General features: G+C 41.7%; 2 protein-coding genes across 2 annotated transcripts; one reads left to right on the top strand and one right to left on the bottom strand.

The window, feature by feature from the left end:
- Positions 1 to 4,923: 4,923 nt before the first annotated feature.
- On the top strand, positions 4,924 to 9,207 carry RB195_005138 (uncharacterized protein; the record flags this gene model as incomplete). Its single annotated transcript, XM_064177453.1, has 7 exons — positions 4,924 to 4,934; positions 5,010 to 5,228; positions 5,973 to 6,114; positions 7,072 to 7,207; positions 7,519 to 7,600; positions 8,825 to 8,995; positions 9,066 to 9,207. 7 exons carry the CDS (start codon positions 4,924 to 4,926, stop codon positions 9,205 to 9,207), a joined length of 903 nt encoding a protein of 300 aa, XP_064034578.1.
- A 25-nt stretch (positions 9,208 to 9,232) lies between these two features.
- Positions 9,233 to 17,631, bottom strand: RB195_005139 (uncharacterized protein; the record flags this gene model as incomplete). Its single annotated transcript, XM_064177454.1, has 18 exons — positions 9,233 to 9,302; positions 9,366 to 9,477; positions 9,538 to 9,622; positions 10,049 to 10,119; positions 10,276 to 10,323; positions 10,377 to 10,541; positions 10,679 to 10,814; positions 10,986 to 11,098; positions 11,206 to 11,291; positions 11,352 to 11,412; positions 11,468 to 11,600; positions 11,793 to 11,963; positions 13,070 to 13,192; positions 13,246 to 13,423; positions 13,568 to 13,672; positions 14,732 to 14,858; positions 14,914 to 15,046; positions 15,117 to 15,263. The coding sequence occupies 18 exons, from the start codon at positions 15,261 to 15,263 to the stop codon at positions 9,233 to 9,235; spliced, it is 2,064 nt and encodes a 687-aa protein (XP_064034579.1).
- Positions 17,632 to 17,847: the final 216 nt, after the last annotated feature.

The following is a 17,847-nucleotide window of genomic DNA, read 5'->3' on the forward strand; positions in this document are numbered from 1 at the left end:
ATTTTCATTTCTTCCTAATTGCCGTGAAAAATCGCTCTGAAGATGCGGCTTCGAGCGTTCCGGGGTTCCATTTTCTCCAACGAGTTCGACTGGAGCGCGCCAGCCTTGTGCACGCGCTGCATATTCCGGGCCATTTTTCACGGCAATTGGGAAGAAACGGACGGAGTTGGCCTTCTTCCCATGATCTACGACCTCGTATAGGCAAAACTCACCTGAAACTCGCACCTCCCCAGATTCGTGGAGTGATGCCTTCAAGTCTTAGTTCGTACATAACCGTACATACGACCGACTCTGCCTGCAGAACTCCCAGCTGCGTGGTTCGCCCATATAGAATGTAGGACGATTGTATGGCATCAGCAGGGATGTATCGTCCAGGTTATCCAGGTCGTGTAGTGGCGATTATATAGGGAAAACGGGACGACCGCTATGTATTGGAGAGCTTCTAGATCGGCTCGCAATATATAAACTCTCCATCCCACTCGGACCAAACCGTAGAATACGTCATCAAAATGCCGAAATATAGGTAGAAGTTACTAGATCGTACACAGCGCGCGGGACACTAGAAGCATTTTGGATAATCGCCAAAAGCACAAAACCGAAAACCTTTGTGACTCATACTTGTGATCTGTTGTGTTACCAGATTCAGCAAATGAGGTAAGCACTAGCCGATGTGTTGTCCCTGAAGTTTGCCTATCATTCGAATGATTTCTGTAAGGTGGTAAGCGCTTGAGAGGATAAATCACCGGCCTTGATTTTCCAGCCTCTGACGAGGGCGATAAAGTCGAAATGTTAGCTGCCAACGAAGAAAGATCAACATCAATCTTGGTTACAGTTCAACTAAATCGAGAAAAAGCTACATATTCAACATGCCGAGACGGAAATGAGACTTCAAATGCGTCGTCTGTGGCCTGTCGCAGAGAGCCCGCGCTCGCCACTTCCCTATATTTCATCATACGACGAGATGCGGCAAAACTATGAAAACTGCTTGAGTCACCTATTTGTTATAAATCTGCAGCTCCCATGATGAACACTATTCTCATTTTGGCGAAAAGGTAGTTAGCGTGGTGCACTCCAAACTCCAAACTAATTGAACTCACCATAGAGAGCAGAAATCGTTATTAAAGCGTAGAGCTCGTTCTTTACTGTGAAATGGCTTTCACATTTGAAAAGGCGATATTTCATCAATGGAAAATTCATCACTGGAAGTGAATAGCTGAGTCAGTCAAAGCTGCTGAGAACCTAATCACTAGTCTTCGATCCATAACATGTAGGCTAAGGCTACTAAGTGAAAAGGGGAAGGTAAAGCTGGAACTACTACTTTCGAGCACTGTAGGGACGATTTTGTGCTCTGAGGGCAGTTCAGTTACAGCGGTCTTGACTGCCTCCCCCATTTACCTGTCCGCCCATTTAAATTCTGGCAAGAGATCTTCTTTTCGTGTAGTAAACAAACCGATGGGATATATACAAGCCTATATTCACTTTTTATTTTACGGAAATAATTAGCAGTTGAAGAATTACATTTGTTGAGAACTTAAAATAAAGCAAAGAGTGTAGTTGTTCCCTGAAATTTAGAGAGAAGAAGGGATGGATAACGAATTAAAGCGTAGCAAACGTTTTCTTTTTCTGCCATCGCAAATTATTGAGATAGTATTTCGTGGCAAAACGTCGGCGTTTGAAAACATTTGATGCGTTTCCGGTAATGAGATAGGAGAGCAGAAATGGAAAAAAATTTAAAAAAAAACAGTCAATTAGCTGCGTGAATTTCCACATTCTCATTCCTGAAAATTTTCCGCAAGAAACATTTACTGTTGCGTTAAAATCGCCTTCTCACAAATTCATGGACTCAACTAACTGTACATTAGGAGCAAATATTCTTCGCAGGAACTAATCAGAAACGACCATCGTCAACAAACAAAAGTGCGCATTTGACCAGCGTCTGGGAAACAATATCTGATTTGATTGGTGTGGGAATTAGAGAAGTACTGAGTTGATGCATAATTTCCTCGTCACGACTCTTTTCGAGGATATTTTGAAAATGAACCGTTCTGGAGATCTGACGTATGCGTCATCTCCGTCTATCACTCACGCTCGAGCAGCTTGTCGATTCCCTCCCCCAGAGAACCGCGAAAGTGATCAAAGATGTATGGGAAATTTTCTCACATTTTTAAAAAATTTTACTTTTGTTTCAAAATAATAACGCTGTGGTACAGATTTCGTGGCTTTCGGTCCGAGAAGAGCGTTCTTTGAATTCCCAGGATGGATTCCCGCAGCAGTGAGCGTCGAATGTTGTGGGCGTGGCCGGCCATCGTATGCGGTTCCTATCGAATCAAGTGCCAAAGGGATTTTTCAAACGAAATTCGATCGTTCGTTGTTCGTTTTTCTGCGTCCGAACAGGGTTCGTTCGCTGTCACGTGGTGGAGTGCATTGCGTGTGTGCGTTTGCGCATTGCCCTTCAATCGGTTTGGTAAACTTTCCAGAATTCCTTCATGTCTCTATGCTTTACGTTGTTAGATTTCCAGAAGACCCTCAGCTGAACAAATCGGACTTGGGGCATGTCATAGAGGTCATCCTAGCAATCCTTATGTGTTAGGGCACCGATCTTAGTGGTACCTTCACGCCATACCTCAATATTGCTTTAGCCCGTACTTTAGTATGTTCCGCATTTTTACAAAAGGGCTGATTCCCAAGCTCCCCCCACCCTCTCCCTAGGCGAACATTGCGCTCTCAGGAGATTTTTGCGCAAGAGCGTGGATTTTTTGCTGTAGTCATTCTTGACAACATGTTTCGTGAGTATAAATGCCCCACGTGATGGTGTGGGCGTGACCATTGCCCTTTACTCTTGTGTCCTTAAATATGCACACTTTCGTTTCGCCTCTTCAACATCAGCTGTTCTCTGAGTAAATTTCCGGATAAGGTATTTCGGTATGGATGAATGATGCATTAAATGACTTTCGTTTCATTTAAATGTTGTGGTGTGTTGTTTGTTGTTTGTTCAAATGGTCCAATTCCTCTCCCTTCTCCACTCTCTGCAGTATAAACAATGTATTTTAGGACCCGTCATTTTCAAGCACGTCGTTCTGTAGAGATTCGGTTTGTAAAAGTCGCTAGCATCGGAACAGTAAACATGAGCAGGATTTCCATACAGTTTTTCTTCCTGCTAGATATTTCCACGTTCACCGCTTTCCGGAATGTTTTCTGGAACTCGTGTGCGCGGCACTCACTTTTCTCTATCCATTAATTGCTTCACTGATGGCATTAGATTTTGCAACAGTAGCTGCTCTCGCTCGTTAAATGCACCATATCCGAGCTAGGATGGAAACTAGGATCATCTTTTTTCTCTGTCTAATTCTCGGAAATCTGCCGGAAACTGTGGGAGTTTGTTTTGGGATGACAAAGATCCGCTTAAGCTTTCCCAAATATATTTTCGTCAGGGGTTGTACGTATATTATGCATTTTCGTTTGCCAACGTGTTCTTTTCGTCCGTGATTTCTACGACATTTTTATATTTTTTTAATTTTCTATTTCCTATCTTCTCTCTTCTTTCCTAATCAACTCGTTTCTCTCCGAACTGTCCTTTGTTTTTCTTTCTGGATTCTACTGGCGCAAGGCTATCTGAGACTTCACATTCCATAATCATTCTTTTTGTTTTGTCGTTGGTTGTGCAAACGTTATGGTTGTTCAAAAAAAAAAAAAGAAGTAGGTCTTGCTTTACGCAAAAAGAACAATCGATCGGCAATCAATAACGGTCATTGCCACAGTCCGTACTGTGAAGAATAAAAGCGCTGTTTTAAGAGTAAAGGCAGCGATGGAATTGACGTAGTGGAAAAACCTGATGTAAAGCATAGAATTTGGGGTGTAGATTGCGAATATGAGCGTGGGGCTGCTCAATTGCCCTAATCTTCATGAAAAATGGAGTGGAAATGACGTTTGCCCCTATGAGTTATGTAAAAAACGCCCCACTCTTGTGCAAGCGCCGCGAGCGAGCGGTCGAGATTAATGATGCTCTTCATTCTCCTATTCAAGTAAATTCAATTAGTAAGCTACTGATGGGTCCGAAGCATGAGCAAAGGGTGCGTTCCAACGTACCTCGTAAGGACAAAACGCCGTTCCCACGCTGTTTTTAGGACGATTAAGGAGAATTGAGAGTGAGCACGCTCATAAGCGTAATCTACACACCGAACTCTATATCTTCCATCAGGTTTCCACACTACATGAATTTCGTGATACATTGCATTTAAGCCTGTGGAGAGAATTCCAAATGAATGATTGAGCTAGCGTCGTTTTTTTCTTTATCATCAGCTTCTATTCCATTTATACGATGCTATTCAACAGAAAATCAGATTCTTTGAAGCAGACCGGTACACGTTTGGGTTTTGGAAGCAACGGTTCCAGATTTATGGCCAGCGTAACTAATTTTTTTTTACTTGGAAGCATGGATTCGTTTCTGTTTCCACGCCATATTTCAGTATCCAAATCAAGAAAAAGTGCATCAACTGGGGAAAGAAAACATTCCCTGTCAGGCGCACATTAGTTGCGTGATGTGATATAAAAAGGCATTTTGAGTAAACATTGCCCTTTACAAAGGCGAATCTCTCATTTTTACACTTCGTTATTGATTAGACTCTAAATCTTGGATCTAGTTTTCCACATATTTGTTCTATGTTTTGAGCAGACCCTAATTGTACTGTAAATCACTTTTAGAAAAATTGCAACCAGGTTTTCACTTCGCCTAAATGGTTCAGCTCTACCCTAACACTTCATAATTAGAGATTTATTGGAGTGTTTTTGTTTGTTTACCGCACATTTGATCCTTTTTCATCTATCATAGGACTGCGAAACCGGTACGGATCGAACCGAACTAAGTGTTAGTGGTGTAAGAGGGTCGGTCAACAACAACGGTGTATCGTTCTAAATCGCCGAACAATGTCACAGAGGTAAATCCTTAGGAATTTTAACCTCTAGTTGTAGCTCTTTGCTTCACTATGTGCCTCCCAGTGCGATATTTCCAGCGCAGTTCGCGTAGCGACCGGCCTCCAGCAACATCTGACAAAGGAGTGTTTGCAAAAGGCAGCGGAATGCTTCAGACTTAAACCCAGACATTTGTTATTCTATCATCCGATCAAATTCGAAATTCGCCACACATTTCCGTCCTCGAAATTATCACTGTATTCAGAAGAGATCAACGGAACCACGTATTGGTTAGGGCATCTTCGGAACAAGCTCTCCAAGTGGGTCCTTGCCAAATTTTTAATGCTTGCCTAGTTTGTTCAGTAGCCTAGCGCAAGATTTTTCTGATACTAGGAATACCCGAATAGCACTTTACTTCAGCACAAATTAAATATTTTCTAATCGTGCGAGTCCTATTATCCTTATTATACCATACGTTATTATACTATTTGTAGTATTATATTCATTATTGTTATTCTTCTATTACATTTAACCAGTATATCAACAGCCTGAACAGATGCTAGAGTAGTTTTTTTCTTTTCCGTCATCAGAATTCTCACTATCTTTGAATAATTTTGCATTCGCGATGCAAATTATTACTTATTTATTCAATTAAAGCCGCTTATTTCATATCGAGTACAAAATAAGGCAATGAAAACTACACTCTCTCATTATTTATTCATAGGAAGAGATTAATCATATCCAAAATTCATTTTTAATATATTCGTACTGCCACGGCAAAGGTGACAAAATAAGATAAGCTACGATTCGAGTAAATCTACATGTTTGCTTTGCTCCCGAAACATTGTAAAAATATGTCGCATTCTAAGTTTTAATTCCTTCAGCTTTTTTACGTCCTTCACTTAAATCACTTTTTTACGCTGTTCAACAAATTTTCAGGGATTTTTAAAGACCCTGGTATTCACTCGTCAATTTTGGTTCCCCTATTAAGGAAAATTAAAATTCACAAGTGAATGTTGAAATGTTTGTTCACAAACGCAAAAAAAAATCTGGCGATATTCCAGGGACACGCCCATTTTCACATACGAAGGCACTTACAATGAAGCGGATTTTCTCAAAGCATTCGAAGAATTCGAGAACATTCACGATTTGTTCGCACGTTCTCGGTTACCTTTGATAGTGGCCGAAGAAAAGATCACCACGTCGGTAAGTCGCTAATTGGGTTCACCTTCACCCCCCTATGTCTCTGTAAAAAGTCAAAAGACAATAGAATTGTGTTCTTCTTTTATTACATTCAGAAAAAAATCAAAGTTTAAACAAAACCGTTCTCCATGGTAAGGGAACCGGTCAACAATAATCAAATCAAATCGGAAAGGACGGGATGTTTTCAGTGACAAACGTACGAAACCTCTCCTAAAGTGCACGCACATGACATGTGAGAATGTCGTAGGAAGATGTTGATCGATTGTTGGACAGTGTTTTCTTCTCAAAAACTGGAACCATGGAGACCTTTTTAAACAAAAGTAGAATTCCACGATCTTTCATAGCGTATCTAGTTCTCATACCACTATTGTTTTGAAAAACTACTTTCAATACTAGCTGAGGATCCATCTAAACTGAGTTAGCTATATCTATAACTCATTTCGGGTAGATAATCAATTGAATGAGTTTGAAGACTGATCACCTAGAAATTTTTATTTCGAAATATCACTATAACATTTCTCTTGCTATAGACATAGTTGAAGCGTAATTAAAAGAACAAAGCGATATCATAGAAGTAAAAGATCCTGTAGTTCGTAGAGCAAATTTATCCTTCCAGCAGAACAATCCATGTTTCAATGTGGATTTTAATTGAAGACTGAGAAGTTGGCCCAGTACAGGTGTACGAGTGGCCTTATATGGTCGGATCAAAACGACGTGAAACTCGGCGCCGTCGCGTAAGCTGCTGCGTCGGAGCGAAAGAGCGAGTGGTTGGGATGGAGGTGGGACCTTTGCTAGCACCACCCATCGCCGCATTTCGCGATGGTCCCACCTCGATCCCGAACACTTGCCCATCCGCGTGGCTCTGAGTTCAGCCGTTTACGGAGCTGCACCGATTTTAATGTTACTTTGATCCAACCATACCTACGTAGCAGTAATGACTTAAAGTATTCCAGTGTTTAGATCTTTTCTTATCTGTCGAGGATTGACAGCGAAATCGATAAACGTAACTATCCATGCTACCTTTTCTACATGACCGATGAGCAAATGAAAAATCTCATTCAAAAACGATTGCAGCTACCTGAAGGCTATACGATTGGTGAGTTTAAAGGCACCACCCCACGAATCTGGGATGCGACGATTGCACAAGGCTGGCGCACTCCAATCGAACTCGTTGTAGAAAATAGCGCACCGGAACGCTCGAAGTCGTGTCTTCCGGGCCGTTTTTTTACAGCAATTAGGAAGAAATAGACGAAATCACCCTTCTTTCCATAATCTACGACTCCGTATGGGCATAACCCACCTGTAACTCGCACCACCCCAGATTCGTGGGGTGATGCTTTTAAGGATATGTCAGACACGCAGAGTGCATTTTATGCTTCTCGCTCAGTTGCCTACGCTTTTCTTTAGGTACACCTAATTTGGAGGAGGAAGCACGTTGTATGACTGGCACGTGGAGATATGGCGCTGATGGTGGTCTCGAATTGACAAGGTTCTCTCTTTGAGCACGCATTTATTTCTAGTAGTACTTGGCGATAAGGAACGAGTACAAGCGTAAAGCGATAGCGGAGAGGAACGACAAGATTTGGGTGTAAGTGTCACCTATATACATATGAGCACAGTAATATGTCGTAAATGGACCTCACTTGCGCATTCGCTACGCATTACAATAGAAATAGTTCAAAGAAACTAAGCAGTACGCAATATACGCTCGCAATATCATTTCGCTAGTATTCGTCAGATTTTACTCCCTTGAATGGAACTTTCTCAATTCTCAAGTTCACAGTGCTGATTAAAAGGGGAACATAACTTATTGTGTGTTGTAAACGTACTTTTGCATACGGCTTACGATTAAAGGCATCACCCCACGAATCTGAGGTGGTACGGATTTCAGGTGGAGTATTCGTATACAGGATAGTAGATTATGGAGAGGGGGGTGATTCCGTCCATTTCTTCCTAATTGCCGTAAAAAACGGCCCGGAAGATACGGCTTCGGGCGTTCCGGCGCGCTATTTTCTACAACGAGTTCGATTGGAGCGCGCCAGTCTTGTGCACGCGCAGCATCTTCCGGGCCGTTTTTACGGCAATCAGGAAGAAATAGACGGAATCACCCTCCTTTCCATAATCTACCATTCTGTATAAGAATACTCCACCTGAAATCCGTACCACCTCAGATTCGTGGGGTGATGCCTTTAAAGAGATGAAAAAAAGTCTAAGCCCATTTTTCTACCTTGATTAAAACAACTTCAGCGATTTTTGGTCATTCATTCGTGAATTTTCGATTAAAGAACCCAGATATCCACTATGTAAAAAACAAAACATCCAAACCGCATAAATGGGCGAGTGAGAGTGACTTTTACAAAACATTGGCAGTAATTGGATGGAAGATCAATGTTTTAATGTGTAACTATGGTGAGTCAGCGACAACGGAAGAACTCTTCTCGTAAGACTGCGCGGATATCATATGAAGAAGAAACAGGATATAAGTGTTTGTGCAATGAAGCGTTTAATTTCTGCAAAGCAGGGATCTAAAAAGTAGGAATGTGGACGATATGAAGATTCAATGCCAGTAGCAAGTGCACAGATGCAAAAAGTGAGAGAAAAACTAGAAATGCCGATGAAATCAAACACACTCAGAAGGTGCAATGGAATTTGAACTTCGATAGAGACTATGAGTAATCTATAGGTGTTTTTCAACCAAATACCATAGTTATAGGGAAAAAATCCGCCGCTTTCCCTCCGTATGCGTTCGAAAAGATGGCCGAATGGTCGGTTTTTATATGTTGGAACCGCTCGGCTGGTTGAATCATCACTTTGTGTTCGAAGAGCACCGTGGAAAAGGCATTGGTACACTGCTGGAGTTAGCACACAGTCAAAATTGCATACGGTACGAAGTGATGCCTATAGTTTCAAAAAATTCAAAAATTTCCGTCGAATTTTGTGTCACCGATTTTCAGTGCCGGTATGAGAGTATGTAAACTTGTCGAACTATGTAATCAAACAGCCATTGAATCCACAAAACGTTCGAAATATTGGACACTGGCCAAAGGTGATAGCGGTGAAGAACTTGTTATTGATTACTTGGATATTTACAAATAAAATGTACATATCTTAAACATCAACATCACATTCCAATCAACATTAAGTGGGCTGTACGAGCGACTCTTTGAGGACAACGTTGGCGCAAAATGTCACTGAAAGATGTGCAGTAGGAGGAGAAAAAGTCGGTCCTCAGGCAAAATATCAACCAAACTTACTTGCTCACACAGGAATTACACGATCTACGGCAATTCTCCAACATCCATTTGTTCTTAAAACATTCACCTAATCGAGACCATTTGTAGCAATCGTTGTGATAATCAGCGCAATCTAAAAGTTGCAACTGCTGAACAGCTAGTACTGAGAAATTAATTGGATACAGTCAGCCACCTCCATAGCGGTAGTTCGGTTGGCACTGCTGACAACTGACGCGGCACTGACAAAGCATGAATCCAGGATTTGTTCTACAGTTACCCTAGAATAAGAATAAAGGTCAGACTCTCCTTGCGTGCTTCAGAACTGACAGCAAAACATCTCTTCTATTTACACAAAGGTATATGGAGAAAGTTCAATCAGAGGTTTTTGAGGAGAGATATACGGCACAAATAGTTGTTGTTATTACTCATTACATAACTTTCATTACATTACAATTATCATTAGAGTTCGAACGAAGAATCGAAATAAAAGGGGATCTTCAGAAGTTCACTAGTGACTGACGGTAAAACGAAAGGTAAAAAGAAGATGAAGAGTGAAAAAGACATTATTTTCTTTCAATTCTTTCGAAAACAAGTTCGAGTTATTCGAATTACTTCTGTAATATTGTCTTATTCAGCTTGTTTGGAATTCTCTGTCAATTCTGCACAGAATATGAGTTTAAGTTTATCTCTTCATATTCGCTTACCAGAAAAGCCCAATACGGACAACACTGATTCTCGTTGTAGCACATGGGAGAGTTGCAGTTCGATTGTGGACCTAATTCAGGAAAAAAACTATCATTACAAGAGTTAAATGTTAGTGACAGAAACAGAAATTGCAAACCCATAAATGTCCCTAACCAGTCCGTGGCAGAACAGCTTACTTTTTTTGCTATTAAGAAATATAGCAAGGCATAAAATGCTTCAAACTTACCACCCATATTTTGAAGTGGACGTTGTGTAGGTGCTTGAGTAGTTTGCACTAAAAGGAAAGAGAACAATTGAGAAAGAAACTTTTGGGATCACTGAACAAACCTTGTATCCCCTGATTCCCTCCGCCTCCCCCAGCACAAATCACAGATCTGGCTATCCCGCATTTGCCACAGGCACTTCGGCAGTTTTCTGACATCCAGAGCGGATTTTTGTTGCATTCGCCGCTTCTCGCCCAAGTGGCACAGTTAGCGTGACGATCTAAGCACTCTGAAGAAGTAAAGTGTTTTAGTTTTTTCGAGCGTGCCGACTGCGATGCGCTGTGGTGGCCTTTGTTGTTGAAAACCATTGTTTTTGGGAGAAAACACAGAATTGTGTGAAGTAAATGTTCAGCTTTGTTCACTCACCATTATTCAAGTCATAATTTGGCTGGCATACTTTACATGAGGCTTTGCACCATCCGCTCATGTAGATATAGTTCTTTGGACATTCTCCGATACTCGCCCAGTATGAACAGCATTCATGTTCATTGAAGCATGTTTGCTTGAAAGAAGTATTACGTAAAATGTCTTTGTGTCGATCTTGCTCATTCGATGAAAACTAATCTTTCTAGCATAACGCACACATCAACAACACATCGACATGCAAACTAATATTGTCAAAAAGTTTTTCAAAGACCAGTGCAAATTAACTGACGGTTCTGGACGAACCAACCTGAATGACTACCACCGGCTTCGAGGGAGTGATTGGTGGTGGAGGTGTGGCTTGATTGTCCCCGGCGACACAACGTTCACCTACACATTTCCCGTTGTAACACGCATTTTCCCCTGAGAATAAAATTTCTGATCATGTATATTAGTTCAGGACATTTATATCTGATTCCCACTGCAGAGGAAGAAGAGATTTTCACAAAAAGGTGAACATTTTAAGAAACCGTTAGTAAGTCCTGCGCAGCTGCCCCCTGGCCTGATTTTTGAAGCACATCTCGGCTGACCATGTGATCGATCGCAATACAAATATCTAGAAATATTTTGTACTGGTTCTATTTGTTATAAGGTAGTAGAAATCACGATGATCAACTTCGATCCACAGTCATTCCCCATCGAACAGCTAGGCCTTGGCGAGTACGAGTACATGTTGTCTGCAACGATGCGAATCCAACACAAAATCGCATCACGTGATTTTAAGTTCCTCACCTGTATACATATTCGACAATCCATCCGCATTTCTCATTGGTGGAAATGGACGCATGAAAGCGTTACTGAAGTGATGTTGACTAGAGCATTGCTCATTATCCACAGGCCATGCACGTTCACGATCCGCTCGAGACTGGAACCTCATCAATCAACGAACTCCATGAACTGCTAGTTATTTTCAAAAAATTTGGAAAGAGAAATAGTAATAAAGTCTTGAAAAGACAGTATTCACTGGTCGTATGAGTTATGCAAGAAAGTCAATAAATTATAGGACAATGTGACACAGTTTATCGGAACCTTTGGTTCTTTTTTGAACTTTTGGAACCTGTTTATTCTGCCTCCACATTTCCCAGATATAGTCGACGAACGAATGATGCATGTAGAAGATAGGATCGTTCCCAGCAGTTGCTTGATCGTACATTTCACCACCAACGTAGATATGTGGATTTCCATGAGTGTATTCAATAACATTGAAGTTTGGTTGAAACGGGCATGTCTTAAATAAATAAACATAAGAAACATCCATTGAATAAATGAGAAAGACGCAAAAAATTGATAAGGGAGCAAAACATTCCTGCAACTTGTTGCTTAGCCCGTTTTCAGAAAACTTTTATATAGCAGCTCCACGTGAATCGATGGCTACTTTTGCATCCGAACATTTCTTATTTCTCGAGAGAAACACGACAAATAATGACTGCGCTTAATAAGGAATCCTAAACTGTGCGCTCTAATCATGTAATAAATGCACTGTACGCTCGTTCTAAGTGGAAACCTATGAATATAGAACTCAAGGTAAGTAACAGTGAAGACTACGATTCTAGTATTTGGTGTTCTAAGAAATAAACTTTGCTGAGGAAGTAAAACCCTAACACATAAAACCAGAAGCCTATAGCTGGACCTGAAACTCAATGTTTTTTTAGCCGCGCTCGAAGCCCCGCAGTGAAGCTAACGGTTGGGACGGTGATGAGACCCTAGCTAGTTCCGCTCATCTATGCAGTCCGAATCGCCCACAACCGCGCTGCTTCAAACGCGGCCGCTTACGCAACTGCACCCAGCTTCAAGTCATCTTAAAGGCATCACCCCACGAATCTGAGGCGGTGCAGATTTCAGGTGGAGTATTCGTATAAAGGATGGGAGACTACGAAGAGGAGGGTGATTCCGTCCATTTCTTCCTAATTGCCGTAAAAATCGGCTCGGAAGATACGGCTTCATTCGTTTTGGCGCACCATTTTGTACAAGAGGTTCGATTGGAACGCGCCAGTCTTGTGCGGCGCCGCATCTTCCGGGCCGTTTTTTACGGCAATTAGCAATAAATGGACGGAATCACCTCCCTCTCCGTAGTCTCCCATCCCGTATACGAATACTCCACCTGAAATCTGCACCACCTCAGATTCGTGGGGTGATGCCTTTAACCCTACTATAGAAATCGATGGGCTGGTAAGTCAATCATTAGTGAAAGAAACATTACGTAATGGCTTTCTTACTCACATTTATTTTTGTTATGACAAAATTCCTCTGAATCAATAGGGTATGAGCCTTTTTACGATCATGAAGCTTCTTTGCTGTTGTAACCTCTACAGATTCTAAACAACAAAAGTAAACCTGTTTAGGTGACGTAAAGGAGAGTACTTGACTGATGTCTGTTTGACCCATCAGAAACTGAATCTCATCCTCCGAGAAACATTTCCCTTTCCCACCAACATCACGTCGAATTTCCGGACGACCCTAGAAGACGAACAGAAATTTATTACAAACAGTTCTCTGCAAATTCGTTTCACCTCCAACGTTCTCCAGTTTCTGAATGGTCCACCTGATACGCTTCCGCCTGCCGTTTCTCCCATAAATTCATTCGTCCAAATAACTGAATCTTTCGAATTCGGCATGTTCTCGTCCAGAGTAGAGTCCCAATACGGCAGCGCTAGTTCGGGGTCCACTTGACGCAGGGCTATTTCGACCCTAAAACTCGGGTTCGCCAGTAGAAAAAAGTATTTAGGATGGGACTCAGATGTGCATATAAGGAAGATCCACGCAGTCACAACGACTTTTAGTTCGAAATCAGTTCCCAAATCAATGCCACAAGAAGTGTTGACAGCTGCGTACCTTTTCATGTACTCTCTGTGCCATGGTAGAAACGCTGGTCCCGAATGAGCACCACCGCTGCTCGCGAACTGCGCGTGGATTGTGGCTAGTCGGTCGTATTCGCCACTAAAAAATCCATGTGTCAAATAACCTGAACCGGGAAAAATCTATAGTCGAGTGGGTTGACACTAGATAATCGCTGCTATTAACTGCCTGCCGTGGCTCATAGCATGACAGCAGCAAAGAAGGCAAAAAAAAAAGAAAGTTTCATAGAACCACAAGCATAGTCGGGTCAAAACGACATGAATCACGAGTTGCGGTGCATTTGCGTCCGCGCTCGAAACGCTGCGGTGGATGAAGCAGTTGGAACAGAGGTGGGACCGTAAACTGCAGCGATGGGCGGTGCCGGAGCAAGGGTCCCACCACGCTCTACCGAAGCGCCTTGAGAGACGCTGCGTACGCGATTGAAAGTACTCACGCAAACAGGGATAGCAAATGTTTGCTGCAAAGCACGGACAGCTGCGCATGCGGCTGCGCTCGAAGCGGTGCGGTGGAGACAGCGGTTGGAATCGGGGTGGCTGGACAGAGGTGGGACCGTAGCCAACTGCAGAGATGGGTGGCGGTAGCGAGGGTCCTTACACGACCCTAACCGCTACGCTCCACCGCGCCGCTTCAGCCGCTTATGCAACTGTCTCTGCTTCATGCCGTTTTGACCTAGCTATTTGAGAGAATGAAGTGAAATAGCGGGAAGCGGTGCCGACGCAGCGCCCCAGGACCGCCTTTCTCTCCACGTGGGTCGTGATTAACCTGCCATAAAGACTCATAAAAAAGAAGTGCAAAGAACCATTGTGATGCATAGCTGGACAGAGTGTTGGATCGCACCGACAACCACACGCGGCGATCATGCATCGCCCGGACCAAGCTGGCTTAGTTTAGTAGATTTAGTTGGCGCTGAATACCCTCAACTAGGTGACCGCGACGTGTCCGCCACAAAGCTTGCGCTTTCTCCGCATTCTCGTTCTCCCTTCTCTCTGGCTTAATCAGAGACGCATCGCCACCTTCTCCTCGATCATATTTGATGCCGACTATACTTGGAATCCACTTTATTTATAACATCATGCAAATTAAAGAATTCCAATAAAAAAACTATACATTGCTGAAATTTTGACCATTCAAGATAAATACCTGTTTTTGATGGCTCTGAAAGCAGCATTGACCCGGTTGCGTTCATCGTCGCTCAACTGTCGATACTCCTTGCGCAACGCTTTCCGTAGAGCACGACCTTGTACTGTGCAGGAATTACCGCCGGTACCTGAATCAGGGATCACTTTTTTGACACCTCTGAACAATGTTAATTCTTCGTTTACCTCTGAAAAACACGCATAAACAAGCGATATCCATGCATTGGTACATGTTACTGGCTATCGGCGCAAAATCGGCGGCAAGCTGAATTTTCCCGCCAATTGAGGGCGGTTTCACCGACGTCGGTGCTGGCGTTTTCTACAACGTTTCCAAACCCGTGATGATTTTTTGGGTAACTTTTAGAATTTACACGAGAAAATTCGTTCACCCTTGCCCCATCATCCCATCGTTGCAGCTGCTGACACACGGTACGTAACGCTTCACTTGGAGCTTTGCTGCAGTCAACGGATGTTACTACTGTAATCCAAGAGAGCACTGTAGTCGAAAAAAGAAGAAGGTTCGTTTTTGACACCATTAGGACACCGATGCCTTCTTCTGAGAGGCTTTTCCTGAAGCAACAAATGTTTCCGGACAGAAAAAAGTGCACAAGCATCTCATATGAAGCGTGATTGTTCAAAGAGTTCAGAGAGTTCTTGTAAACGCAGAAGTGTTGGATATTTGACCAAAGCAATCAATAACGAAATTTCTAACTATACACTACCAGGGAATTGTAAATGTTGACCAAGAGAAAGCAACTGTGCTGTTTTGAAACAAACAACACCCTGACTGGTTGTTATTGTAATGCTATTTAGTAGTTGTATAGGTCTATCATTAGTAGTGAAATATAAATGGCCAATCAGAGTTGATCAATAAATGTCAAGGAAAACAAATAACAAAATATAAAAATGAAATAAAAGCTAATGGATGACAAGTTTCTGACCTCCAACTCCAATGCCGAGAAAGTGGAAACAAAGAAGCGAAGAAATCTTCTTTCCTCTAAATAGCTGACATATCTCCGAAATATTCTTTAAAATATGCTTTAAAATATGGAGCGCTGACTTTTCTTATTCTTAGTGTTGTTTTGAAAATTTCAGCTCCGTTGCCAACTCTTATCATTTTTCCTATGTTCCTTAGCGGTTGAGTTACGGTAAGCAAGATAAAGGGGAAGTTTGAGGTTAGGTAATAATTACTTTAGCGCTGAGGGAAACAACTTTTTGACGTTCCGTTTCGGACAATTGTACAATCCGACAATTGGTTTCGAGGAACCAAAGGTTATGGCAGAAGCATCAACTAAATCTGATTATGCTTCGTACGTCCTAGTTAAAACATTAAAAAAATCGCGAGGATACCGAACTGGCTGGATTGAACATCGAAATAAATAAACAATAGAAATAAATATACCAAAAAGAGAATTGTTAGCAATCTTTCAGAAGCGTGAAAGTTCGACCTTCCTTCAATCTCGGGATAATGACTGCAACTTGTCGATTGTCAATCTGAAGCGTGAGCCAGAACTGTAAACAGTCTCTATTACGGCTAACATTGTTAGCAATCGTTGCTATCAATGGAAATCCTGGATTTCCATTTCCTGAATAGCTATCAAATTAAAAATTAAATTAAAAAATAAATTAAAAATTAAAATGATTTTGCACACAATTCCATCCAAGTTGTTCCTTACCATTTTTCTCTTCCTTTCTTTCGCTTCAACTGTTTATTTCTAAGTCGAGTTTCTCAACGTAAACATTTATTCCTTAAGGAATGGAAAAAAATCTCTTTGATCCAGCATAAACTGGAGGAGAATGGCTAGTTCGAGTTGTTACGGAAGTACAATTCTCCAATCCTAGGAAATTATGTCAAACTCTTCGCGTGATTTTCTATATAGTGCCTCAAAACTTCTTGATATAATCACCACAACTTTCAATGGATTTTTCCAATCACTGCAACAAACAAAATAATTTTCGGCCAAATAAACGATAAATCGTTAAATTCCATTGCAATGTAACAATATTCGTACATTATTATATTATAATTAATATCTGAAGATTCCAGAGAATCTTATTACATAACCTCGTTCATTCTTTCTCTTTTTTCTTTTCACTTTTGATTTCAGCTACTTTTTTCGCTTAAGAGGTAAATTTCTATTACGCAGAATTTCTCGTGTTCTGTAGATGACAAAACAGGTGAGTAGGAAGCGTGCGGTTGAAGAGACGCAGAGAAACACTTCCGGGTTTGCGGTTCTTTGGCATTAGATTTTTTTCTAGATTATTTCACTATAGATATCCACGTTGTATGTTCCATTTAACATTTTTATAGATGTTTTTCAACTTACAAAATATATTTTTTCAATCTACGACTGTATTCGGAAGCTTAACATTTTTTCCCGAATCTTGTCGCTAACAACTTTTCTCTCTGGAAAGGAAATCATGTGAAGGAATACTAGGAGGCACTCGTGAAAACATGAAAATAAGATTTTTGGCAGTAATTTCTTTCCAAGCCATGGCATTAAAATCATAAAGAGTCCGGTTGCTTCTTCTACTCTTTTTCCTGGCCATTGTTGCAACATTTCCCGACCAACGGCAACCGCAAACCACCGAGCAACCGACATGACACGACATTTGTTGTGAGTGTAATCGTTGGATCTGGAGGAGATACTACTAATCATTATGTCGGCAGTGGTTTTCTGTCACAAAACCGCTACGAGTATTGTTTTCCGCTTGTTTACGTAATGTGCACAGTTAGTGCCATGAAGGTTAACTTTTTAGACTTTACAATTACTATACTGTAGCGACCATAATGCCCTGCAAAGTGCTTAGTGAGGTCAAAGTGCTGTAATTTTTCGGCGGAGCATCAGTCAATGGAACTTCCGAAACATTCACATTGCCATTAAGAAGTGTGAGAGATCCCATTCTCGCCTGAGGACGAGCTGGTCCAGCTCCACACTTCGAGCTCTCATTCGGCGAAGATTAATGATCGGTTGTAACTACACAGCGTTGTTGCACATCTTATCCGCAACCGCCATCACCGCACTATCTGTCTCAGTTGTCCCAGCCAATCACCTGAGATCCACAGGAACCCACAAATTTTCCCGCTGAAATGAATGGTTCATCTATTTTCTCTTGATT

Source organism: Necator americanus, chromosome I (assembly GCF_031761385.1).
Source record: "Necator americanus strain Aroian chromosome I, whole genome shotgun sequence".
NCBI lineage: Eukaryota > Metazoa > Nematoda > Chromadorea > Rhabditida > Ancylostomatidae > Necator > Necator americanus.